This window comes from Cupressus sempervirens, chromosome 5 (genome assembly GCF_028749045.1).
Source record: "Cupressus sempervirens isolate cs-2001-9-10 chromosome 5, ASM2874904v1, whole genome shotgun sequence".
Lineage (NCBI taxonomy): Eukaryota > Viridiplantae > Streptophyta > Pinopsida > Cupressales > Cupressaceae > Cupressus > Cupressus sempervirens.
Window position 1 is genome coordinate 947,389,350 of NC_143122.1, and position 27,621 is coordinate 947,416,970.

At 34.5% G+C, this 27,621-nt stretch overlaps 1 protein-coding gene across 1 annotated transcript; it reads right to left on the bottom strand.

Annotated features, from left to right (window-relative positions):
- Positions 1 to 19,030: 19,030 nt before the first annotated feature.
- On the bottom strand, positions 19,031 to 27,240 carry LOC149559090 (1-aminocyclopropane-1-carboxylate oxidase-like). Its single transcript, XM_089833050.1, has 4 exons — positions 27,090 to 27,240; positions 26,503 to 26,655; positions 20,763 to 20,866; positions 19,031 to 19,920 (listed from the first exon to the last, which is right to left on the bottom strand). Exons 1-4 carry the CDS (start codon positions 27,189 to 27,191, stop codon positions 19,284 to 19,286), a joined length of 996 nt encoding a protein of 331 aa, XP_089689176.1. The 5' UTR covers positions 27,192 to 27,240; the 3' UTR covers positions 19,031 to 19,283.
- Positions 27,241 to 27,621: the final 381 nt, after the last annotated feature.

The following is a 27,621-nucleotide window of genomic DNA, read 5'->3' on the forward strand; positions in this document are numbered from 1 at the left end:
TAGAAGATTAATGATAGCACCACTCTTGTTCTCTATCACTTATCTTGATGATGGATCATAGAGTGTGATCCGGAACATTGATACAAAAATAACGAAACAATTCAATCCAGAAACATCATCTAGATTAACACCATCAAAGTATGTCCTAATAACTCCAACTATGTAAGTGGACTACCTATAAGATTGCTTTTATGAATGTAGCACCACTTTGCCTCCCAATCTATTTTTTTTTAACTTTGATGAGTTTTTCCACCAATAATTAATATTTATAACAAAAATTGAGTACTATGTAGAGGAAATTTTTAATTTTTATGTTGATAACTATTTTTAGTAGAGTCAATCATGATTCTAATTTATATTTTCTTATTTATCTCGATTCTAATTATATTATTGTTTTGGAATCTTGATACATTTCTAATTCACTCTTCCTTTTTCATTAAAAGATATAGGATCTTGAGGGTAATTTAAAAGAGTAGAGGCTAAACTACATAGAATAGTATTAGATGGTATCATATGGATGAGAGTATGATTATTAATCTTAGGTAACTCTATATATATTGGCATTAAGGTCTCATAAACTTTGTCATGATAGTTATGTATGTTGAAAATGATATATAACTAAGAGGGAGGTGAATTAATTATTCCCATAAAACTATATAATTTTTAAAATTTTACTCAACTCATAAACAATAATAGTATTTTTTTATCTATCAGTTAAGCATAAGAAATGTATCGATCTAGAAAAGAAAAATCTATAGAAAATGTAAACATGAAAGTATAGAAACATCAACATACCAAACACTAATATTTATGTCGGAGGAAAAAAATAGTAGAAAGCATGGATAATCTAATTGTCATGTAATAAATGCTTATTAGCATGAGATCTTTAACTTGGTGGTCAGAACCTCCATGGATATTTGTGGTATGGATTAATCACCTTGCACACATCAGGTTAAATATTACTATTGTATTAGACAATGATAGTTCAAGCTTGTGATCCAACAAAAAATATTCCAAAAATTGATATTAGAGCCTTGGGAAATGTCTTCATGCCTTAGGAGGAGGCTAGGGCCTGCGTACCCTAAGACTGCATGATATTGGTGTTAGCTGCTATGATGACTTCATTGATATCACTGCTCCTGATGTCAGCATTATTCACATCAACTATGAGTGGGTCTAAGCACGCATAACAACCTACTATTATGAGTAAATAAAGCCAATGTGGATGTTACTATGCTGAATAACCCTAATACTCATAGAGGAGGACTTCGATCAGTTTAAATTTAGGGTAACACATTTCTATAGATAGCCGATAGGTTCAGCTTCCACAAGCTCTCAGTGTAGCATTCATAGCTTTGGGATTGCATATTTCACTTGATGAACCTTTGGCCTGCTTGGCATTTCTCTTCTAAATCTCTTCCTCGAGCTATCTCAAAACCCTAAAAATCAATTGTGAGTGATTCTTAGTTGTGCAAGATGCAAGGAGTGAGATTTCATAGTAGAGGAGGGCTTGGGTTTAGGAAAGGCAATAGAGGAGGTAGATTTACATGGGCTTGGATGAATCATCAGGGGGATAGGTTCCACTAGCAACCTCTATCATATGCAGATTTTAATTGATTTAAGAGGACAGAGATCTTTGACATTTGTAAAGATTCCCAAGCTTCAGGTTCTTCATCCAAACCATTACCTTATGAGCCAACTGATTGTCATCTGTCCAAATCACTTCATGTAGAATGGTTTCCATCATTCATTTCATCTCCTAATAGCAGATCTATTACAAGACCTAAGTTTCTAACTTTTCCAAATAATATCCCCATTGGAAGCAAAAGGACTATACGCAATCCAACAAAGCAGCAAGGGTTGGATTCTTCAAGGATGCCTAAGGTTATAGGTAATTTTCCTCCCTTTAAGGGAAACTAACATGGACATGAGCATGATCAAATTTATCCAAATAGTAGCTTGGGCAAGGATCGCAAATTTGAATGGAGAAAGAAGGAATCTAGATCAAAACATATCAATGCTTCTGCCATGAAGCCTTCATATCCATCTATTATCTTTCCATATCATTACCTTGAGGTGCATATTGATCTCCTTTAAGACACTGCATTAATAGGTATGTTTGGCCCTAACCTATTTCCATTATCCACTATTTTGGATTGGGCTAGATCTATCTGGCAGGGAGTCAAGGAAGTTTTTTTCATTGATTCACAATGCAATTACTTTATAGTTTTATTTGACTCAAAGGCATCTAGGGATTTTTTCCATAAATATAAGGGATGGTTTTGTAAAGAGAAAGGTTTATTCACCATTTCATGGACACCAAATTTCAAACCTAATGATGCACTACCCCAATTCATGCCATTTTGGATTTTCCTACCTACTTTACCATTGGAGTATAGAGATCCCAACATTGTTGAAATTATAGCTAATCAGATTGGAATTTATATCAAGCATGATTTGATCCCCTATGAAAATCTTCAGAGAGATGTTTGAGTTTTTTTGTTACTTAACATGTCTAAGTCCAAACCAATGGGTGTCACGATCAAATCCAAGTGGGGTGCCTTGAATCAGCCCATTCTAGTTCAAAGTCCAGAGATTTTTGACACATTTTTTACTATTTTGGGTCACTTTACATCAAACTGTTTGCAAGATCAAACTCCAAATGTAGACATATGTTGTGATCACTCTAAAAATCCCTTAAAATGTGCATGGGCCAATGCAAAACTCTTCCAAGCATATTCAAAGAATCCAATGGCTTCTAATCAGGTTCTTCTTAGTCAGGTTATGGTTCCTTTTCAACAAAATTTTGTTCCCACTAATGATTTTAATTTCTTAATTCAAGTCCTGGAATTATTGTACTTCTTTTGGCATTATTGGAGGAATGACATAAATATGAGCACGAGCTCTAAGTCTGCATTACTATTGATGGGTTTAGACAATTCAGAACCTAATGAAATTCCTGATCTGCTACTGGACATGATAGTGCATGATCTAACCTATCATAACAAGCCTATTAATTTCTCGTGCATTATCAGTGATCTAAAAGGTAAGAAGATCCCACAGCATCAACTTTTTAAAATAGCCACAACTCTCTCAACAACTTTTGCGTCTGATTTGATTCATGATATTGCAATTGAGGAAGGAGTTTCTATAATGGAAATGTTTCACTCGGATGAAAAAATGTCTATTAATCAATCTAATTTTCCAAACAGGACTCAACTAGTGAATGTGGTTCATTCCCTAGGTCTCAATGAAGTACAAGAAGGAACATCTGATTCCCTATATCCAAAATCATTTGACAATTGTCAGATGAATGATCTCATCCAACCAAAATTATTAGCATCTACTAATCTTGAAGTATCTTGTCACTTGAATGATATAAATAAATTGGAGCATCCTTTAGATTCTTGTCAGATCAATGAGTGTGTAGAATCTCAATTGAGGATGGCTAATCTATCAGAAGAAGGCCACATTTTGAATGAATTTAATGATGCAAATGGGATGAATCTGACTGACCAAGAATCAGAAAGCTCTCAACAAAATGGCAATAACATAGATGGATGGTATTTTGACTTCTCAATTCATTTGTCACTAGATCCCTTGCTGTTGTTTCTGCAGTGTTGAAGACTCCAAAAAAGAGAGGTAGAAAGCTGAAATCTGCAAAGACGTTATTCGAAGTGGATGCTAGTATTCAATCCACTCTTGATGATAAGTTTTCATCAGTCAAAAGATTGACAAGGAGAATGAGAGTTTCTCCTTGTCAGCAATGAAAATCATTACATGGAATGTCAGAGGTATCAATGCCTCTGACAAAAGAGGTAGGATCAAGCAGTTGTTAGATTCTACAAAAGGAGATATTATTCTTCTTCAAGAAACTAAATTATCAGAGAAAGTTTTTGACAAGACATTGGCTAAATGGACTAATTGGGTTTTAGTTCATGCAGAGGGGCATGGGGCCTCTGGGGGTTTAGCAATTTTATGGAATGCTAAAAGTATTCATGGTATTCTTATTGGGTAAGATTCTAATTGGAAATTGCTGAAAGTTGAACACTTTGATTTGAAATTCCTTATCTTCAACATATATGGTCCCACATCTACAAATGATAAGAGGAATTTTTTGGCTGTAGTGACAAATCTTATTCAACAAGAAAGAGAAATGAATTTTATATTGGGTGGGGATTTCAATGCATTACTATCAATGTCTGAAAAGAAAGGGGGAATTTGTCTGCCCATTAGAACTAACCAAGATTTTTCTTCATTTGTAGAAGATAATAACTTAAGTCACATTTTTCTTGACAATGGATTATACACATGGACTAATCGACGTATTAGTTTTTTAGAAATTGTTGAGAGACTGGATAGGTTCTTGTTTTCACAATCATGGAAGCTATTGAGTTATAGTTTTGAATCTGTAATCTTACCTTTTGTTGTATCAAATCATTTTCCAGTCTAGTTATTGATATCAAAAAATAATATATCGCAATGTCTTAATCAGGCTAGCTCTTTTAAGTTTGAATACATGTGGTTCAGGCATCCTGATTTTATTATGCTTTTAAAACATTGGTGGATTAATGCTCCAACCTCTAGTGACCCTAAGATGCTTTAGTTCGCTAGAAAGCCTCGTTACATGAAAGGGATGATCAAGGAGTGGAATGCAAAGGTTTTTAAAAATGTGTTCAAGCAAAAACAAGATGTCTCAAAAAAACTTGAGAAGGTAAATTCAATCATCATTCAAAAAGGTCTTAGTCCAGATTTATATCATGAGCAAAAATCCTTGAAAGAAGAATGGGAGGAGCTTTGCAACAGGGAGGAGATTTATTGGAGACAAAAGTCTCGTGAACTATGGTTAAGAGATGGCGATAAGAACACAAATTTTTTTCATGAAACTGCTAGAGTTAAGAGGGCAGTTAACACTATTTTTTCAATTAAGCACTCAGTATCTTGTCATCTTATAGAAGATGACAATGGTATTAAGGAGGAAGGTGTTTTCTTTTTTTCAAATATCTTGGCTCCCCCTCATTTGGATCCTATTGATGACAATTTGATTAATGATTTTATTAGTTGTATTCCCCCTCTTATTACAACATATCATAATAGGATGTTACTTGCCCCTTTCACATTGGAATAAATTAAAAAAGTGGTATCTTCATTGCCACCTGACAAAGCACTAGGCCCTGATGGATTTATGGCTCTTTTTTATCAAAAATTTTGGGATTTTATTGGTTCTGATTTATTAGTAGTGGTTGAAGAGTCAAGAAGGAATGCCAAGATGATCAAGAGTTTCAATTCAACTAATATTGCTATTATTCCAAAAGTTAAGCAGCCAACTTCTTTTGCTGACTTTAGGCCTATCTCTTTATGCAACATGATTTATTAATTGATTACTAAAGCTATATACATGAGGTTGTAGAAATTTATTCCTCATATCATTTCTTTATATCAAGGTGGTTTTGTGCCAGAAAGAGAAACATGGGAAGGTGTTGTTGTTGCACATGAGACTCTTCATTCTATCAATTCTCATAAGTTGTCTAGTTTTGTGATCAAGCTTGACATGATGAAGGCCTATGATAGGGTAAGATGGTCATTCCTCTTTAAAGTTATTTCCAAATTTGGTTTTTTAGATAAGTGGTGCAGATGGATCAAAAATTGTATTTCTGGTGCCTGGTTTTCAATCATTATTAATGGAGAGTCAATTGGTTTTTTCCCCTCTTCTCAAGGGATTCGTTAGGGTGATCCACTATCTCTAGTTTTATTTATTCTTATGGCTGATGCTTTCAGCAGATTCATCAATAGATCTTCACAATTGGGCTTATAGCAAGGAATTTTGATTCCTCGTACATCTATTACCCATTCCCTATTTGCTGATGATACTCTTCTTTTTCGTACATCAAATGTAAAGGAAGCTAACCTTATTAAAAATGCCTTGGATCTATATTTAGAAGTTTTTGGTCAGAGAATCAATGCCAACAAATCCAAAATTTTCATTTTCAACACTAATGATGCAATAGCTTAGAGGATTTCTTCAACTTTGGGTTTCCCAATGGATCACCTCCCATCCATTTATCTTGGAATTCCTTTTTTTATGGGAGAAAACAAGACAACTTTTTGGCTTCCTATCATTGATAGAATTAGGGCTAGGATCTCTACTTGGAAAGCTAGATGGTTATCTTTGTCAAGCCGTATTTTGTTAGTTAAAGCTTCCCTAATAGCTATCCCAAACTATTACTTGTCAATTCTCAATGCACCCTCTTCTACAATTTTGAAAATTCAAAAGATTATCAGAGACTTTACATGGAAAGGAAATTTGTCAGATGAAAAGAAGCTTCCTCTTGTTTCTTTTCTTGAAATGTCTCATGATAAGGCATCTGGGGGTGTGGAGTTGCATGATGTTGCTACTAGAAATAAGGCTTTTGGGGGAAAGCTTGTGTGGAAAATGTATACAAAATCTCATGCAAAATGGTGTTCAATCATGGAAGGAAAATACTTAGATTCTCCAAGACCTTCCAAAATTTTGACTGTGTCTAATCCTCCTTTAGGTTCAGCAATATGGAATTTTATGATCTCTTCAAAGGATATTGTTTGTAATTATGTTACTTGGGAAATTCACAGTGGAAAGTAAAGTTTTGGGAAGACTCGTGGAATGGATTTCCCCCTCTATGCAGACAAGAAAATTTGGATGAAGCACGCCAACTCCTAAAAGTTGAGTGGGGCTCCTCTTTTTGGGACTATGTTTTAGCTATTAAAATTCATTCAAGAAGGTTTCTCTGCAAAGAACCTCCAACACATCTTCTTAGTCAACCAAGTCTCCTTTCCTTGAGAGACTCTCTTATTGAAAGAATTGTTTTTCTTTCTAATAGGGAAGATATAGTTATATGGGCCCCGACCAAAGGTGGTGATTAGTCAATCAAGGAAGGTTATTATGGTCTTCAACAAGCATATAATTCAAGCAAGAAGTGTAGAGCTTTTCCCTTTTGTTGGAACTCCACTATGTTGCCTATGGCTGGATGTTTTCCTTGGATAGCCCTTAGAAAAAGAATACTCACTAGTGAATGGTTGTCCAAGCTAGGTATTGCTAAATCTTTTATTTGTAAATTATGCAACAAGAAGCTAGAATCTACATATCATCTTCTTCTCTAGTGTCCCTTTGCTTATGAGTGTTGGGTTTTTGTGTTGAACAAGCTTCAAATGTCTTTAACTTTGCCAAACAGTCTTTGGGACCTATTTCAATCTTGGCTAGTTCTATTCTCAAGATCTCTATTTGCTAGTATTTGGATGTGCATCCCACCTACTATGGTGTGAGCCATCTGGTGGGAATGTAACAAGATCATTTTTCGCAATGAAAAATCAAACCTAGAATCTGTTCTAGATGGGATTGAGAATGCAATTTCAAAAAGAGTAAATGCAAATATGTTCAATTGTATGAATAATATTTTAGGTTCTACTTGGGATTATCTTCTTCTAAAACTCTAGAAACAAATTAAGTTACCTCTAGGTTTCTCTACAAACTGGAATTCTAATCATCAATCTGATCAACTTCATGTAAAATGGTCTCCCCCCTCTAGAAATTTTCTAAAGTTAAATTTTGATGGTTTCTCTCGTGGGAACCCTGGTAAGTCAGGATTGGGTACTTGTATTAGAAATTGGCAAGGTGAAGTAGTTGCAATCAAAGCAGATGTTTTACCAGTTGGTACTAGCAACCTTGCAGAAGCTCAAGCCCTATTGGCAGGTCTAATTTTGGCAAAGAGATGTAATATTTCCACTATCCATATTGAAGCTGATTCTCAGGTAATTATAAACTCTTTTCTCTCACGATCTTCTCATACCTAGAAACTAGCCTATATCCTTCAACAATGCTAGGATTTATTTGATTCTTTTCAAGCTACTTGTTTCTCTCATACTCTGAGGGAGGGCAATAAACTAGCTGATTGTCTAGCTAATCTTGGTTGTGAAGGCTCCATATTTGAATCTTTCCATTCAGAGATTATTTTTTCGAAATTCCCATGCTTAGTAGAGTGCCATATTTGGGACACAAAGAATATGAATGAAGCTTAATAGAAACTAGTACTATATTTGATTGACACTTGGCTATTAGCTTGCACATTCTTTGTGCATGTTCACAAATGCTCTAATTTGATAGGAGGTTTAAATCTCTCTTGACTTTAGTTAAATCTTTCAGAAGGAGAGGTTTATTGGCATAATTGTATTTTGTTGTAGCTATGCCTAGTATGACATATCAGCTTTTACCACTTTTTTATTTCAGCAATGACTCAAAGATTTCTTGCTAGTTCTTTCTCTGATGAGCCCTTGAACTAGTTCATTAATAAATATATTATATAAGTGCTATGTCACTTTTTGATTTTAAAAAAAAAGTCTTCATGCCTTCCTTTAGTGGATGTTGAAGGCTCAACCGGTGTTGAGAAGGAGACTATTGAATTGATGGTAACCACCTCCTTAGAGATTTGTGACATTTCTTAATTGCTTCCCATAGATCAACTATCTCACATTTGTATTAAGCATTGATAGTTTGATAATTTCATGCAATGATAAATGGCTCCAATAGACACTAGTTGAGATAATTTTTGCAAAGCCTCATTATGAGATTTATTTGGTGAAAGCACAAACCTGTTTTACCTTTTATAATGAAAAATGATCCCAGAATGCAATTTTTCAACTTTAATTTTAGAAAAATGGTATTTGCATCTAGAATTCAAAGATGATGAAAATTGATGAAATTAGATGAATTTTATGCTTATGATTTTTCTTTTTTTGGTGAGAATTTATTCATTTTTTATTTATGTTAAAATCCTTTTTTTGTAACTGCAAAAATATAGGGTGTAATTCCTTTCAAACAAGTATATGCGAATCATCGCTTGTTTTCTTTGATTTTAAAATATGTAATAGATTATATGAATATCTAGGGCACAAAAAAACAAGGTTTTTGATGTATGTTTTCTTTGTTATAAGTACTCATGTTTGACCTTATCAAAAGCCAATAGTTTTTTCCTACTGCCAAAACTTTGATATCAAATCTACCTCTCTTTGAAAAAAAAGTGACATATTCTTGTAGTTGACTCTGTCCTCTAGAAATAAATATTAATTTTAAATATTTTTTATATGATTTAGTAATTTTTTCTTTTTTTGAGGGAGAATCTTCTCAAAAGTTAAAATACTTACTTATAATATTTTGAAATCATAACATATTATAACTAATCAAAACACTATAAATTTATATAACGTTGATATTGACTCTAAGATCTATAAAAGGGTATTTTTAGTTCTTGGAAAAAGTTGATTTTTGGTAAAGAAGTGATATTTTACTAAAATAGGTTTAGAGGTCCTATAAGGTGACATAGATTTGTTTTTTTACCCTTAGATTAATGTATGTTGACTTAAAATTGGTTAGGTTAAATACCCTAATCTTTGAAAATGGATAACTACTGATCCAATAAGGCTTATTGTCAATACTAATAGGCTAACTACTAGAAGATATGAAAATATATTAAATCAATCATTAAGATGCTTGTCACCAAGATACTATAGCACAAAAATGGTATATCTATATAAGATGAATTTTATCCACAAATAAGACCATCTTCCTGAAAACATTCATAAAATAAATTATCGATCACTTGGTATATAAGAAATGTATAATAAACACAAATAACTACAATCATCTATCTTCTTATATTGCCTGTTGCTAGTAGCCTTGTGGCTAGAGTAAAATTGAAATATATCACACTAAGATATTCTTATAGTATGTAAAGAGTGAGATGTGCACCACATTAATAAATGTTAGATGCCACACACAAGACAACATGAAACATCAATACTAAAGCCACTAGTTGCAATGGCTATGATGAATACATTACATAATAACTATTAGGTCTAAAACATAAACAAGTATGCTCAAACTAGAACCAGGCCCAAATAATCAATCCACCATATATGTTTCATAGAAATTAAAACCATTATAGAGAAGAAAAATAATTAACATTAAAGAAAAATAAATAGTGAATGGTTCTACTAATATAGATAGGCTATTAATATAGTCCAATAGATACACCAAATCTATTGATGAGCATAAACCAATACAACCATTCATTGGATATGTTAGCATCAATGCCTATCAACTATTAAAATTGTTTTTTTTTGTCATTTATGGAAACATCATCAATATAGAACAAATAGATCCAAAGGATACTATAATCAAAGTTCACTATTCTTATGTTCTCAAATATATATCCCTTTAACAATATTGATAAAGATCCATATACTTCCTTTGACTAACTCATTGTACTACACCTAAGATGAATCATCTAAGCATTGATAAAAAAAAGAATAAACATTTGAAGCATTAGAATAATGTATATTGTGGTATATTTAGCAAGTAGTACAAACGGGTAGAAAGCCCAACTTCCCTCCCAAATAGTAAAAAGTATTCCTACACAAAGAGTTTTTGAATGTGTTTTCTATATTCTCCTTTGTAGGAATATATTCAATTTTATCTTCACTATTAAATAGATTTTATCTTAAAAAATATGACTCCTCATAGGTATATGTTTTATTTTTCAACATTGTACTAGATTTTTGGACATACTTATAGCATTGGTATTACTATGCATGATCAAAATTGGTTAATCAAAAGATCAATTTACATCCTTCAAATTATTTTTCATCCATAATAATTATTTACAATATGAGGAGGTTGTAATGTATTCAAATATTATAGTTGGTAACACTATAGAATTATACTCCTTTCTTGACAAAGAAACTACGTAGGAGTCAAGAATGTAATCTTCACCACTTATACTTCTTACATTACCCAAACATCTTTCCCAATCTATATCTAAATAAGTTATTATTATGAAATATGAATCTTTGCATACCTCAAACTAAACACTTATGTCTCTTTTGGATATTTAAATTATTTTCTTCATGTAACAAGTCATTCTTGTAGTTCTTGGTGAAATCTAGATGATAAGAACATTAAATACCTAATATATAGTCTTATAATAGTTTGGTACAATAATCGTCTAGTCATTGATCAATACTTTCTTATATCTTCCTTTGATAAATTATACTCTTTAGTCAACTTAGCACTCATAACAATAGGAGAACATATGGGTTTAGAATTCTCCAAGACAAACTTATTTGATAATTTCTTGACATACTTAGACTAAGAAATAAAATACCATTACTACTTTATTTTAATTAAAATCCAAGAAAATAATTAAAGTCACCAATTATATAAGTCTCAAATTCCATTTTTATTTCTTCTACAAATATTTTAAACGAATCATGCTTGTCTGAAAATAATAATATCATTCACATATACAATAATAATCAAGAAGTGGTCTAAATAAATGTTGTAGTATAAATTGTTGTATGTTGGTTCTTTTAGAAAGTTATGTCCAATCAAATATCTAGATATAATCTTCTATATCAAGGTCTCAATGCCTACTTCAAGCCATACAATGTCTTCTTTCATCTGCATACTACTTTTGATACTTCTTGTGATCTAAAAACTATTCAATTATTTAATATTATTTGACTCTTTCTAATCTCCATTCACAAATATTGACTTCAAATCCATCATATAAACATTGAAATCCTTAAAAAATGAAAAATTCATAGGCAATCTAATTGCTTCCATCTAAGCAATAGTAGAATAAGTCTCTTCAAAATTGGTTCCTCCAATTTTAGTATAACCTTTACAAGCTAGCCAAGACTTATTCCGTATTACATTTCCATTCCCATCCAACTTATTTTGTTACACACATTTTGTACCAATTACATTTTTTATGTATTAGTCTAGGAAATAGTTACTAGGTATGGTTCTTCTAAATCTAATTTAGGTTTTCTTTCATTTATTTAACCTACTTAAAATTATTATACATTTATTCTACACTTTTATGTTCACTTCTCAAAGTAAACATGAAAAAATTGATGTTGTGGTTCTCTACTTCTAGTAACAAGTCCTTGGTTCTTATCAATATCTATCTAATTCTTAGAATAATTATTGTATACATATCTTGGTATCTAAACTCAAGATGTTGGTGTTAGTTTAGTTTCTTATTCTTTTTTTTAATACTCATTTATTTTTTCTTATGTATGGGCTTCATAGTGAATATGCCTTATGGGAATATTTAGAAGCTCTTCATCAACCTATTAATTTTCACTCTCAACAACCATGTTGATTCTTCTTTTGTAACATAAATACTTTGGACTCATTGTAGAGTATCCTAGAAATATTCCTTCACTGGATATGATATAAAATTTTTCAATATTGTTTTTCATCATTTTGAATGTAACATTGACTACCAAATATTATAAAATACTTATGTATATATTCTCTCTCATGCTATAAATTATGTGATATTTTACCATATTCCTTTTAATATAAAACTCTATTTAGTATATGTGCAACTATATGTAATGCTTCTCTCCATTAGATTTCTAGTGAGATGACTTCCTTCAACATAGTTATAGTTTCCTCCTAGATTATCTAAGTTGTCCTTTCTACTACAATGTTTTGTTGTGGTTTTCTTATTTTTTAAAATTCTCTTAATGTCATGTTTCCCACAAAAAACATCAAATGCATCAAAAGTAAACTCTCCTCCTCTAGGACACTAAATTGTGGATTTCCAACTTTTAAAAACTATCTCTTAATGTCATGTTTTTCACAAAAACATCAAATGCATCAAAATAAAAATCTCCTGCTTTAGCATATTCAAGGATGTAAACCTTCAAGTAAATATGCTCTCAAATCTGGTCTTAAATATCTTGAACTTTTGTAGAAAAAATTCATAAGAACTCTTTCTTCAAGAATGATTCTCTTATTTATTTTCCTTCCCAATAGCCCTTATAGGTCATAATGTTTTTTTACCTATTCTAAGTAAGTTCTTACTAGATGTGATGAATTAATTCTCAACATATTATCAAAATTAATGTAGAAAATTAGGTATAATTCAAAATTTACAAAAACGAAATCAAAGTTTCTACAATTACAATAGACAAAGTCCAATTAGTAAAGTTGAATAATATATCTAAGATTTTGGGAGAAAAATTATTAAAACAAGAATAAAACTCCATCTTAAATCAAATTATGCATTCAATTAGACTAAAAAGAGATTTGAAAAAAAAAAAAAACAATTTATATGTTATTACCAATACAATATCATTTTACTACAAATTGCTGAAAACTCAAGTATATAAACTTTATAATTTTTTTGAAAAAATGTATTATTTTAGCATTTAAAAAAAAACTAACATATAACTAGCAATAGACCAATTGGGTTGAACTTTGAAAAAGTGTCAGTGAAATTTCATTGGGTTTACTAATATACTTTGCCACTCAATCTTTATTTGATTAGAAATTTACCTATCATAAATTTATTTGATTAGAAATGTATTGATCATAAATTTATTCATGGTATTTCAAAAGTAGGTCAAAGGCAAAAACAAAAAGTTGAAGCCAATCTAAAAGTCAGTCTTTAAAAATGAAGATAGACATTAAAAAATTAGCAGTTATCCATATCAAAAGTACTTTAAAAAAGAAATTAATTTTAAATAATTAAATAAAAATAAAAATACAAATATATTTTGATTTTTAATTTAATTATTTAATATCAATATATAATCTTATCAAAACACCATATCTTTACAGAGATTGCCCAACTTCTTTGTCTTTCTATTTATATTCTTTTATACTATTTCAAAAAATATAGAAAAGAGAGAGAGGGGGATGGTACAGCTCATGGCGAGTCATGTGTTGTTATTGCTGCTTAAGAAAATACCTCAATAATTCAATAGTAGTATCGGACACTGTGTTATGAAATGACTATTCAATGATCCGCTAGCTGACCCATTCTTTGGAAAAGGAAAGAATTGCAGACGAAGGACAATTAGGCAACCTCCATAAAACGTGCTTTCTTATCATATGGTATGCTTTATTGTTCAGGCGGTACATATTTATATAGTGTACTCTTACATTGTAATCAATTACATAGTAAATCAATCAGTCTCAACGTAAGCAGTACACTGTAGTAGAGTCAAACGATGGAACGAGATAATTCATATGATCATATTATACTCTTGTAATTTTTGTATGCCATTTCGATTTCCCGACAAAAAGCTACCAATAGCTCAATAACATTTGCACTTGAGAATTTAAAACGAAATATTTCTCCCATACATTCTTCCCATAGCTTGATAGGAATCATTGCCATTATGCATAGTATTCAGCTGACTGTATATCATTCATAGTATCCAAGAATGAGAACTTCAAAAAAGTTGCAAAATATTGATCTCCTCCATTATTTTCAACCATGCGTTGAGTTTTCCTTTTCCTGCAAAGAGATGTAGCAGAGTGGAAAGTTGCATTGAAAGGAGGACTATATATATATATATATATATATATATATATATATATATATATATATATATAAGTTATTTATTTGTTGTAAATAATAACTGGTTAAAAATGGTTTCAATTTCCAAAACAACTTGGTCAAAATTATGTTAACTTTTCTTATATAAATTATTGCTTATTTTATTATACAATATAATTGATCAATAGATTTTTTATATTGTTGGAAAATATTTTCAATATTTGATCTTTAGATATTCTAATTTACAATATCAATCATTGAATAAAGTTAGTAACTAATGGAACACCAAGTTAATTTTACTTGAACAACAGAGCTGATATAGGATAGAGGATACAAATGTCAATTATAGATATACATTATTGAAAAATTGTATGTTTAGTTTAGCTCGAGAAAAATATTTGATCTTCATATTTTATTTTTGTAACAAGTAAGATTGAAAGCAAAAAGTGCCCTATTTTAGAAAACAAGAATTAACTACATTTTTTTATATTAAGAGTTTGCCAAAAATGGGGGCTGGCCTAGAAACAAAAAGCTGAAAAACAACATAACTATAGACAAACCCACCTAAGCAATGTCTAGGTAACTAAACACAACAAAAAAGAATTGAAACCATAGAGAGCTACTTCTACTTCATATCTTTGTTAGCTCTTTCTAGAACCACGCAGAACTAGTCATCTACTAGGAACCAATACAAGAAACTAATAGTATCCACACCAACATATGCACCAAACTTGTCCTTCTCAACATGAAGGAGATGGAGGGTGGTGGCTCTCAAGTGCATAATTTTGACACTAAAATTGATAACCTCATCAAATATTTGTTCTAGGTTATCTTGTCTCCTCATGAGCCTCTTGATGCTCTCATTAACCACAACATTCCCCTCAATATAGCCTTGAACACCAATTCCAGGAGTCACCTATAGGTTATTCCCATCTCTTTTGGTATAATTCATGTCTTTATCATGTTGATGAGTATGATGGGTGATGGTATCAAGGTCCCCTTTTGTCATCCCCAACATTGGTAACCTTCAGGGTATAGGTCTCAATTTTCAGGGTGTAGAAACATGGGAGGGCATGGGACTTAGATGGCTATCCTTAGGACTACAATAACCCCCCTTTCGAGGACTCTAGCACAGTATTCTCCTCGTCATCATATATATACTTGCCCCTACGAGCTTTCCTTTTATGTGTCTTAGTGGGTTTCTTATTGCTCCCACTATCAATAGAGTCCAAGCTAATTATGCACTCCTTCTTTTCCTTAGGATTGCCATGCTTCAAGTTCTTCCTCTTCTATAGGGATCTTCTTCTACCCACCTTGACCATAGTGTCACACATAGTAATGCTAATATCCTATCCATCTTAATTTGTTGAAGCATGAACGAGGAGGTGGTATTTTGGTGTTTATTGTGCACAAATGAAACATAAATCCTAGAGACATGGGGAGTAGAAGTGGGGAGTTGGAGTAGAAACATAAAATACATTTGATTTAGTGATTGATTTCCATTTGATAAAAAGAAAAATCACATTTTTTCTTATTTAGTTGCCACCAAAGACCTATGAAAATTACAACTAACAATAGAAGCAATATGAAGATGGAGGTTGACATAATGTCATACTACTTAAGTATGAAAGGTCACCTAGGAGAAAAAATCCTACATTGTCCTACATAGAATACTCAACACTTATTATGCTTGATGTCCCTTCTTCCATGCAATAGGTTCTTTGGTAAAAGTACAAAATGTATCACATTTTTACAAAGGAAAAGCTAACAACATCAAAACTATTAAACTTCCATAACAACATAAAAGTGATTTTTTTTATTGAAATTTCAAGATAATGAAAATTAATGAAATGTATAGAAATGGATATAGTTTATATCTATTATTTTTTTCATTTTTCTTAAAAAATTAATACATTTTGACAAAAAAATTCCAATCTTTGAGTTGTTGAAAAAAATACAAATGAAAGGGTCTAATTCTCACCACAAAACTATATGCAATTTTTTTTTTTTCATTCAATTAAAAAAAAATAGATTACATACATAGCTAGTACAAAAAGAAAGAAAAAATGATCTACAAATGTATGCTTTGTGCATTATAACTATTCAAAGTTGGACTTGCATACCAATTTTTTTCTCCAATCCCTTAGATCCTATTTGGTCTCTTGTTGGACATCAATAAATTTATATTATCTTATCTTATTATCTCCCACAACGCTTCCACTATCAAATCTATGTCAATTATGTAAAAAATTAGATATTCTTGAAGAAGACTCTTTTAGTGCATACTTTGTGTATTATAACTATTCAAAGTTGGACTTGTGTGCCAATTTTTTTATCCTAGGACACTTCCCCTATCAAATCTATGTCAATTAAGTAAAAAATTAGATATACTTGAAGAGGACTCTTTTCTAGTATACTACAACATTTTTTTTATTTTTTTGATATCATGTATTATTTCTTCCTTTTTTCCAAAATGAATTTCTTGTCGAATGTTTAAATATTAATATATATTGCTATTATAATACATTAGATCTAGTCAAAATTTGATTAAATTTATATGAACACGAGTTTGCCTCAAAGCTCCACAAGAGGATATTATTAGTTTTTCCAAAAGCATGATTTTCCATGTGAAAATTGGTTGTAGAAGTCTAAAGGTTTGCAATTCTATAGAAATTTGATGTTTCATAAGCAATTTTGTTTTAGAAAAAACTCCTTATATAAATATGCATTCATTTTGATTGATCTAAAATATATTTCTTATATTTACTCAATTCGAATGTTTAGCCTAACTTGTTTCAGCCAAATCAATCCTGCCACATGTAAATTTTGTGGTTTATAGTGAGTGCCACATATGTACAAAATTAGTTTGATGGAAGTTGGATCTCTAACATAGCTCAATCTTTACTTTATTATGAGATGTTTCTAGACTAAATCCATTAACTTTTCCCCTTGTGCATGAGCCAAATATGTTTTTTTTTTTTTTTATATCAATGTTAGTCATAGGTACTTTTAACAATAAATGGATAATAAATATTTTTGTCTTTAACTAAGGTTTCTTAATTTTTTTAAAGGCATGACATCTAAAATAAAGAACCTCATCATCTAAATTGTAAACTCAATTCTTACTTCTATAGAATCAAGGACCCATTTGGTTGCAGGCATGGGAATGGAGAACATGAATGCATCTTAGCAATAGGAATGACTATTCCAATAACAACTATTTTTTGGAATGGGTATAAGCTAATTTTAGAGGCAAAATGGGAATATATATTCATATTCCCTATTTCAATTTACTAAGCAAATGGAAAATAGCAAATGTATTCTTAATTTTCTTTTCCTATTCCAGCAACCAAATGGGCCCAAAAGAACCATTGTTAATCTCAATTTCCACAAAGATGTGCATAAAACTTCTTTCCAAAAATGCATTGAAAAGAGCTCAAAGAATTGGAGGGATATCAACATAAATATTTGAAGTCTCTACAAATCTATTGTAAAATGAAGAAGATGAACTTGAACAAAACTTTTAGATGTTATGATCCATTTAACAAGAGTAAACCTCATAATATGTTAAGATTTAGTGAAAGGCTAACATGATTATGAAAGTAAGGTTCTCCCTTAAAAAATATTTGTTTCTTAAGCATTTTAGACAAAATCAAAAAAATAAAAAGTATTTATAACCAAAGTAACCTCCATATACTTTTTTTGTGCATACGTTAACTTGTCTAATTGTCTAGAAAAAACCAAGTAGACTCTACAATCAATAAAACATATAAATCGAAACATATGTTATAAACAAAGAGTCCTATTCACTACAATCTTAAGATTAATCTCACAAAATAAAAGAATCTCAACTTGTTCAAACAACTATTTAATAAAAATAATTATCAAACATATTATTATTATATTTAATATAAACGAAAAAAAGACCATTTTCCCATAAGTTCCTTCAAAAAATAAGACCTACACCTCTAGTCTCCTATAGAACCCTACCACATGTAGATGCCTAGATCCAAAGAGCACCAAGGAACAACTACATTATATAAACCCAACCAAAGTCTTCACACCAATAAACACAACCAAAATTATCACACCAAATAGCAATTAAAATTAGGAGAGTCCATCCTTGCATCACAGGCATGGAGAGACCCTACAACAAAAAGCATGGCCCTTTCATCGCAAGCACAAAAGCAAAACTTTCATGCAATAAAAATTAGGAAAGTCCGTCCTTGCATCACAGGCATGGACAGACCATACAACAAAAAGCATGGCCCTTTCATCGCAAGCACAAAAGCAAAACTTTCATGCTATAACTGCAATATGCCTGCTCTTGTACAAATTAATCGAAACTACCTCAACAAAAGAGTTCATAAATAAAGATGAAGTGACGTGGAACTTCCAAAACGCCTTGAATATCTCGATCTGGTCCACCTTTGAGACATTAACCATTCATTATTACTACATTTGAAAAGGGGTCATCCAAAAGCAAAAGAAATGGTCTCGAAAGTTACAGCGCATGGAGTCATATGGAGTTCGAATTGCTAATCAATCGAAGAATACTGTGTCATGAAATGACTATTCAATTACATACACACACAAAATGAACCATTCATTGGGACAGCAAGTTTGCAGACAAAAAACCATTTAAGCAAACGAGTATAAACGTGCATTATACTTTTACCATACTATAACAGTCGGTCGCAAACTGAAACCAACTTAGTACAAAGATTCTCGCTATATGTACCCGTACATTAAAATACTGTCTATGGTATTTCAGTGGGTATCAAATATATACTAGAGCATTCTACTATACTCACATAATTAAGAGAAACAGTTCCAAACAGTACAAATTTATGTCTCGTAAATTTGAACACCCCTGGATGGAATACTGTTAGTTTAACATGCTTGTTCAGAAGGTGCTCGCATGGCTTCAAATCGTGGCTCTTTGGCATCAAATTTCTGCTGGTTGTAAACATTCATATAATCCCCAAAACAGAACTTTGGATAGAATGCAGAAACTTGTTCTCCTCCATTGTCCTCAACCATGGTTTGGGTTTTCTCTTCTAGGGCAAGAGAAGCAGCAGGATAGACGAGTGCATTGAGAGAAGGATTATAGAAGGATGCCACTGATAGCCGGTTCCCATCTTTGGTAGGAAGAATGCGATGCCATGCACTCTTGTATTTCCCTCCAATCACAACTTCCAACTGGTCTCCGATGTCTATAACTATGGAGTAAGGCAGGGGCTCCACATCAATCCATTCTCCCTCACTGAGCACTTGAAGCCCGGGGACCTCATCATCTTGGAATAGAAGAATGAGGCCACCTGCATCTGTGTGAGCTCGCAGGCCATCTATCAGATCTGGTCTCGAGCATGGCGGATAGTGACTCACTTTTGTGCCAAAGAATGGCTTCTCTCCTCCTGTAAATGCCTCCTTTATATAACTCTTCTCCAGCCCCAAGTTCAAGCTTATTATCTCCAGCAGCCTCTCTGCAAGTTTGTAGATTTCTTTCTGGAATTCCTCCATGGTTTTCCTACACATAAACGAAAACCCATTAATTTGATTCTCCATACCAGTCTTGTTTTCAAGAAAAGAAAACCAATACCATTCATGATTTCAAGAAAAGAAAACTGTGCTGATGTATGGCGAAGATTGGCTGACCGGATTCTGTTGATATTTTAGTTTCCTCATGACATTAGGGTTATTCTATGTTATATGCTATAGACTTAATATCTCGTAAACTTTGAGATCCTATGAGCCCTACGAATGTAATTTTATGTTCTTCCATTTTTCATGGATGGTAAGATTCCTTTGTCTAGATATCCTAGACATCATTGATATGTGTGAGCAAAATCGACTGATAGGAATCTCTCTATTCCCTCTCTGCAGTTGCTTTAACATCTTCCTATTACTTTCCCTTCCCTGTTGTTTTAGCCACTTTGTAAAATTAGGTTTTTTCTATGATTTATGTAGGGACTTTAAGGCCGATCTACTCTAATAGTGTTCTTTAGGCAATTCCTCTTCCCTTATCTGATAAGAATGTACCTCTTTCGCCCCCCTTCTCGGCTGCTGCTTTAACTGCATAACTACATTGAATATAGTATATGTTTTATACTATAATAAACTTAAACCCCATATGAAACTGAAGACCCCACGAACTCTAAGAACGTGATTTACTGTAAATCCTCTCTCCTTTCTCTAATGCTGATTTAACCACCCTGCAAGATTGGATTTATTTTTTATTTTATACTAGAAAGATCCCTGTGAATTCTAAGATTGTGATTTGGTATCTATCTTAGAAATATGTACAGTATAATTTTACAAATGATAATTTATACACTTATTCTTTAATAGGTAAAAAGAAACCAAATGTACTTGAGATCGCTGGGCTTTGCTGGCCAGGAATTTGTCTTTTGTAGGTCACTAATCATGAAAATGTCTTCCCAATCAACGTCACTAATCTTCTGTGACTTTGTAGGTGTTCTGTTAGGAACCTGTGTGTTCCTTCTGTTTATTTTGTTAGAGTAGTGTTGTTGGACGCATATGCTTTGTAAGTCGTCCCGTGAGTATATTTTATTATCCCACATGCATAGGTAGTATTACTTTTCTAGATCGTACCCAGTATATAAGAATAGGTTGAGGCCCTTGATGGACACGGACGAATTTATTGTATTGAGCTTGCTCAAAGGAGGTTACCCCCTCGAAGTGGCCTGCGATCAGTAGATTCATTCTGAGTTCTGCTATCACTTTGTATTCTGTTATTCCGAGCATTCTCACGATATTGCTATAAGGAGGTTCTTCACATCTGGTATCAGAGCACTCTCTTGGGCTCGCTGGGTGGAAATTACATCAAATTTTTTTTTTCTGTCGTGGCCTTCAGGTTCCTCTTACTTCTAATATCTCTTGTTATTGCAATAACTCTTTTCAGTTGTTCTGTCTGTGAGTGAATTTTTCTAAGTCGACTGTTCAAAAAAAAAAAGAGTAAAAATTTTTCTGTTTTTTAGTCGTAGCTTCCTTGTTTGCTTTCTGTTTCTGCTCATACTTCCGCAGAACGTCTGCAATATCATTTCGCATACTTCCTTCCTTGGCGACCCAACCCCAAATTTTACATATCAAAGCCCTAAATCCCTCATTTATCTAATTTTAGGGTTTGCCCTATCTTTTTCACCTCTCATCCAATCGCCACCAAACTGAGCCACAAGATTCAATTCCTCATTTTGCTCCCTTATCCCTCTTGGACTGTTCGCCTCATTTCGCCTCCCTACCCTTGAAACCCTCATTTTTCTTTTTCCCTTGTCCCCAGATAGTCTCCCACCACCCGTCGAACACCCATTTCCTATATGAGTTTTACCTAAATCCAAGTTTGCCGTAACTAAAAAAGTTTTTGTTTCTCATCTTCTACCCATTCCAAAAAAAAAAAAAAAAAAAAAAAAAAAAAAAAAAAAAAAAAAAAAAAACCTTGTTTTATGGTTGTTACGCGTACAGGAGCAAAAATCATGGAAGAGGAAATTGCATCCCTCAAAACCAAACTTCAAGATCTGGATGACAAAATTCTGGGTCTTAACTTTCAACAGTCAGCCATGAGCCGAAACCATTCAGGAGATACTGGGTCCTCTTCTGGCAATTTCCGTGGACCAAAGCTTGATTTTTCACGCTTCGATGGTTCTGATCCGACTGGATGGATCTATAGGGCAGAGCAATATTTCAGCTTGCATAATACTTTGGATAACCACAAAGTCTCCCTTGCATCTTTTCATTTGGAACATGAAGCTCTTCAATGGTTCCGTTGGTACATCAAGGCTAATGTAGGCCCAACGTGGAGAGAATTGTGCACCCTCATTTTGGAGTGCTTTGGCCCTAGTTCCTTTGATGATATCACAGGAGCACTCACTAAACTGCGTCAAACAGGCACTGTAAGAGAATACCAGACAGAGTTTGAAAAATTAGCTAATTACACAGAGGGCTTGTCTGCTGAATTCTTCCGTAGTTGTTTTGTCAGTGGTCTGAAGGATGCACTTCGCTCAGAAGTCAAAATGTTTCGACCTACTACAATGATGGAAGCCCTTGGGTTGGCTAAGTTAGCGGAAGACAAGATTAGTGCTCTACAACGCTCCAGATCTAATTTTGTTCCATTCAGAAATACAGGTTCTCACAACCCTCCAGTCATACCAGCTCCCAGAACTACTCCGATCAAGCACTTGTCTGAAACAGAGATGCGAGTCAGGCGAGACAAAGGGCTTTGTTATAATTGTGATGAGAAATGGTCTCGGGGCCATAGATGTGTTCAGCAAAAGCTCTATCTCTTGGATGTGGATTCTCCACCGGAACTGGAAGAATATGTAGATGCTCAGGAAACAGTGGATGATGAGGTTGAGCCTCACCAGCCTGAACCTCCTTCACCAGAAGCTCCACCAGAGATATCTGTCCATGCTTTGGCAGGAGTCACTACTCCACAAACCATGCGGGTCCAGGGTTTCTTCAAGAAGATCCCTCTTACTATACTCATTGATTCTGGTAGCACTCATAACTTCATTGATCCACGAATAGCCAAACAGGCTGATTGCTTTATCCATCCCTGCTCTAGCTTTGAAGTCATGATTGCCAATGGGGGCACTTTACCTTGTAAAGGGAAATGTCGCAATGTGCGTCTCTCTATTGGAGATTATAACATGCGCTCTGACATGTTTGCCTTACCCTTAGGTGGCTGTGATGTGGTTTTGGGTGCCCAATGGTTACGCACTCTTGGCCCCATTCTCTGGGATTTTGCTGAACTTTGGATGCAGTTTTCAGCCGAGGGGCACCAACACACTTTGAAAGGCTTACAACCAGGGTCTCTCAGCATCATCAGTTCACACCGTATGGAAAAACTTCTTAAGAAGAATTCACATGGTGTCATCGCTCAGCTCCATTCCATTCAGATGCAGCCATCAGCAGTCTCTAGCACTCCTGCCGATCTCCAACACATTTTGGACAAGTATTCTGGTATATTTGCTGAACCTGTGGGATTACCTCCTTCTCGTCCAGAGGACCACCGTATTCAGCTCCTTCCTGGCAGTGTTCCCCCCAACATCAGGCCCTACCACTACCCATTTCATCAGAAGACCGAAATCGAGATACTTGTCCGTGACTTACTGAAGCAAGGTATTATTCGCCCTAGTACCAGTTCCTTTTCTTCTCCAGTTCTGCTTGTTCGCAAAAAAGATGGGTCATGGCGACTCTGCATTGATTTCCGAGCACTTAATCATCTCACTATAAAGGACAAGTTTCCCATTCCAGTTGTTGATGAACTTCTTGATGAACTTCATGGGGCTCATTTTTTCTCCAAGTTAGATCTTCGTTCTGGGTATCATCAAATTCGGGTTAATGAGGAGGATATACCTAAAACTGCCTTCCGCACACATGATGGTCACTATGAATTTTTAGTCATGCCCTTTGGCCTCACGAATGCTCCTTCAACATTTCAGGCAGTGATGAATAACATATTTTGACCATACCTCCGGAAATTCATTCTGGTCTTCTTTGATGATATCCTCATATATAGCAAAACTTGGGCTGAGCATCTCCATCATCTGGAGCTTGTCTTGCAACTTCTCTCTGATCATCAACTCTGTGCAAAACTATCTAAATGTGTGTTTGGCCAGGAGGAAGTGGAGTATCTCGGGCATATTGTTGCACACCATGGAGTGCGGGTGGATCCTACAAAAATAGATGCCATGACAACTTGGCCGCATCCTAAAACTCTCAAGAGCCTTCGGGGTTTTTTGGGGTTGACTGGCTACTACCGCAAGTTTGTCAAAGATTACGGAAAAATTGCAGCACCATTGACAGCTCTATTAAAAAAGGATGCCTTCTCCTGGACCCCTGTTGCTGAGACTGCATTTGAACAACTGAAACAGGCTATGTGCAGTACACCTGTTCTCGCGATGCCAGATTTTTCCAAACCCTTCACTATTGAGAGTGATGCTTGCGGCAATGGATTGGGTGTTGTTCTCCTGCAAGATGACCATCCTATTGCGTTCACTAGCAAAGCCCTCTCTGGTAAGAATCTAGCCCTCTCTACTTATGAAAAAGAAATGATGGCTATTTTGCATGCTGTACAGAAGTGGCGGCCATACCTCTTAGGGAGTCATTTTTGCATCAGAACCGATCACCAAAGTCTGAAATACTTCCTGGAACAACGGGTATCCTCTCCTACACAACAGAAATGGGTCAGCAAACTCATGGGGTATGATTATGAGATCACCTACAAGAAGGGTAAGGAGAATATTGTGGCAGATGCTCTTTCTCGCACATTTGATAATCAAGCTTCCCTTTCCGCTATTTCTATGCCCATTCCCAATTGGTTAGCGTCTGTTCAGCAGGGCTATGACAGTGACTCTTCTTTATCTCAAATCATTCACCAGCTAGCCAATAATCCTTCTGCTATACCACATTACTCTTGGGATGGTGCTTCTCTTCGATACAAGGGTCGGCTAGTGCTTCCTCAGAACCCAGCTCTACATCAGGCTATTTTTTATGAACTCCATGCTTCTCCTTCAGCAGGGCACTCAGGCTTCCTCAAAACTTATGAGCGAGCAAGGAGAAACTTCTTTTGGAAAGGGATGAAACAGACGATTCAACAGATGGTGGCTGAATGTGATACTTGCCAACGCCACAAGGGTGAAACGACCCTCCTTCCTGGCTTGCTCGAACCATTGCCCATCCCTACACGGATTTGGACTGATATTTCTATGGATTTCATTGAAGGGCTTCCTAAATCCGGTGGCAAGATAGTGATCTTGGTTGTGGTTGATCGTCTCTCGAAATATAGTCATTTTTGTGCCCTCAGCCACCCCTATACTGCCTCCTCTGTTGCACAAATTTTCATGGACCAGATATTTCGTCTTCATGGACTCCCTTCTTCCATTGTCTCTGATCGTGATGCAACTTTTACCAGTCATTTTTGGACTGAACTGTTTCAGAAAACTGGCACCAAACTGAAGATGAGTTCGGGCTATCACCCACAAACTGATGGTCAAACTGAAATTGTCAATAAATGCTTGGAAACTTATCTTCGTTGCTTCACTTCCGAACAGCAACATCAGTGGGCCAAGTGGCTCCCTTTAGCTGAATGGTGGTACAATACCTCTTACCACACTGCCTCTAAAATGACTCCATATGAAGCAGTCTATGGTCAGGCACCTCCAGTGCTCCTTCCCTACACTCCCAACAGCTCACCAGTCCAGGCAGTTGACATAGTTCTCCGCAGCAGGGATCAGATTCTTCGTACCTTACAGGATAATCTTCACATGGCCCGTAATCGGATGAAACAGCAAGCAGATCAACACCGTTCTGAGCGCTCATTTCAAGTTGGGGATATGGTTTTTCTTCGTCTACAGCCATACAAACAATCCTCCCTAAAGCTGAAAGGGCGTCATAAGTTGGCCCCAAAATTTTATGGGCCTTATAAGGTTCTGCAGAAGATTGGTTCAGTTGCTTATAAACTGGAACTTCCTCCTTCTTCCCGCATTCATCCAGTCTTTCATGTTTCTTGTCTAAAGAAAGTTCTGGGTACCACCGTCAGAGCACAAACTACTCTCCGTGAAATGGATACGGAAGGATCCAGTATCCTGGAGCCGGTGGCAATCATTGACCAGCGCACTCGCCAGCTTCGCTCTCGCTCCATCTCTGAGGTCTTGATTCAGTGGCATGGCATGCAACCAGAGGATGCTACCTGAGAACCCCTTCTTCAGATTCAACAACAATTTCCACACCTTAAGCTTTGAGGACAAAGCTTTTTTCTAAGGGAGAGGGGATGTTAGGAACCTGTGTGTTCCTTCTGTTTATTTTGTTAGAGTAGTGTTGTTGGACGCATATGCTTTGTAAGTCGTCCCGTGAGTATATTTTATTATCCCACATGCATAGGTAGTATTACTTTTCTAGATCGTACCCAGTATATAAGAATAGGTTGAGGCCCTTGATGGACACGGACGAATTTATTGTATTGAGCTTGCTCAAAGGAGGTTACCCCCTCGAAGTGGCCTGCGATCAGTAGATTCATTCTGAGTTCTGCTATCACTTTGTATTCTGTTATTCCGAGCATTCTCACGATATTGCTATAAGGAGGTTCTTCACATGTTCTGCCCATCTGTTCATCCAGAATCAGATTGTTCAGCATTTTCACCATGGGAGACTCGTTGAAGCTTTCCTCCCTGTTGAGCTTGTAATCCTCTTTGCACAACTTCTTCACACGGTCCATGAGACTGTGACTTATACCGTGGTTCAAGATCTGAAAAAGCCAAAAGCAACAAGAAATCAAAGATTACATATCTTTTTGTTTGTTGATCTTCAAAATGATAAATAGGGTGATCTATCTTCAAAATGATAAATAGTGTGATCTATCTTGGAAATAATGGACTACGACCTTCAGAACATATCTCCTGAACTATCTTCAAAATGACAACATATGATTAGAGAAGAAAAGGGAATTATGGTAAAAGATTAACAAAACTAGGAAAGACCTATCAGATGATCCAACGTAACAGCCCACACAACTTATATTGGGTTTCCTTATAGGAGCCTCTGGTCATAGACTGAATCAATTGAAGAACAACTTATCTAAAAATCAAGTTTTAAAATTGTAAATAAACCAAGACTAGAGGTTAATAGATGTTGGAAGTAAAGAAATTAAATTAGCTGGCTGGGATTATATATTGATAGTACCTGAAAAAATCCAGGAGTTTCACAAGCATTTGAAATCTGAGCCATGATTTCATCTCTACCTTCTCCATTGAAATTACCCATATCTATCACAGGGATGGCCATGTTGAAAAGAACTCAAAGAGCGGGGAAACTAAGAGCTAATGATACTTCTTTGAAATGAGCTTTGAAGACATAGACGACACACAACATGTATATATATCACATCTCTGGCCTCTGTTAAGGTCAGGGGTCACCCAAGGTGTTAAATCTAAACCCTACTCAGCTTGATGTCCAAATCAATGTACGTGCTACACATGGCAATAATTGTACAAAGCGTTTAGGCAGAAAATAAATTGCCCATACAGTAAAGTACTGCATTTTCCATGTTCAACCTTCCTTTATTTTTGTAATACAATGAGTGCCTTCTTTACATCTGAGCTTTGAAATATTTTTAATTAAAACCTGAAAATCATTTACAATTATTCGGTATGACTTTGAAAGGTTCAAAGATAAAGGTATCCAATTTTCAATTTTTAGTGACCTATTTCTCCGA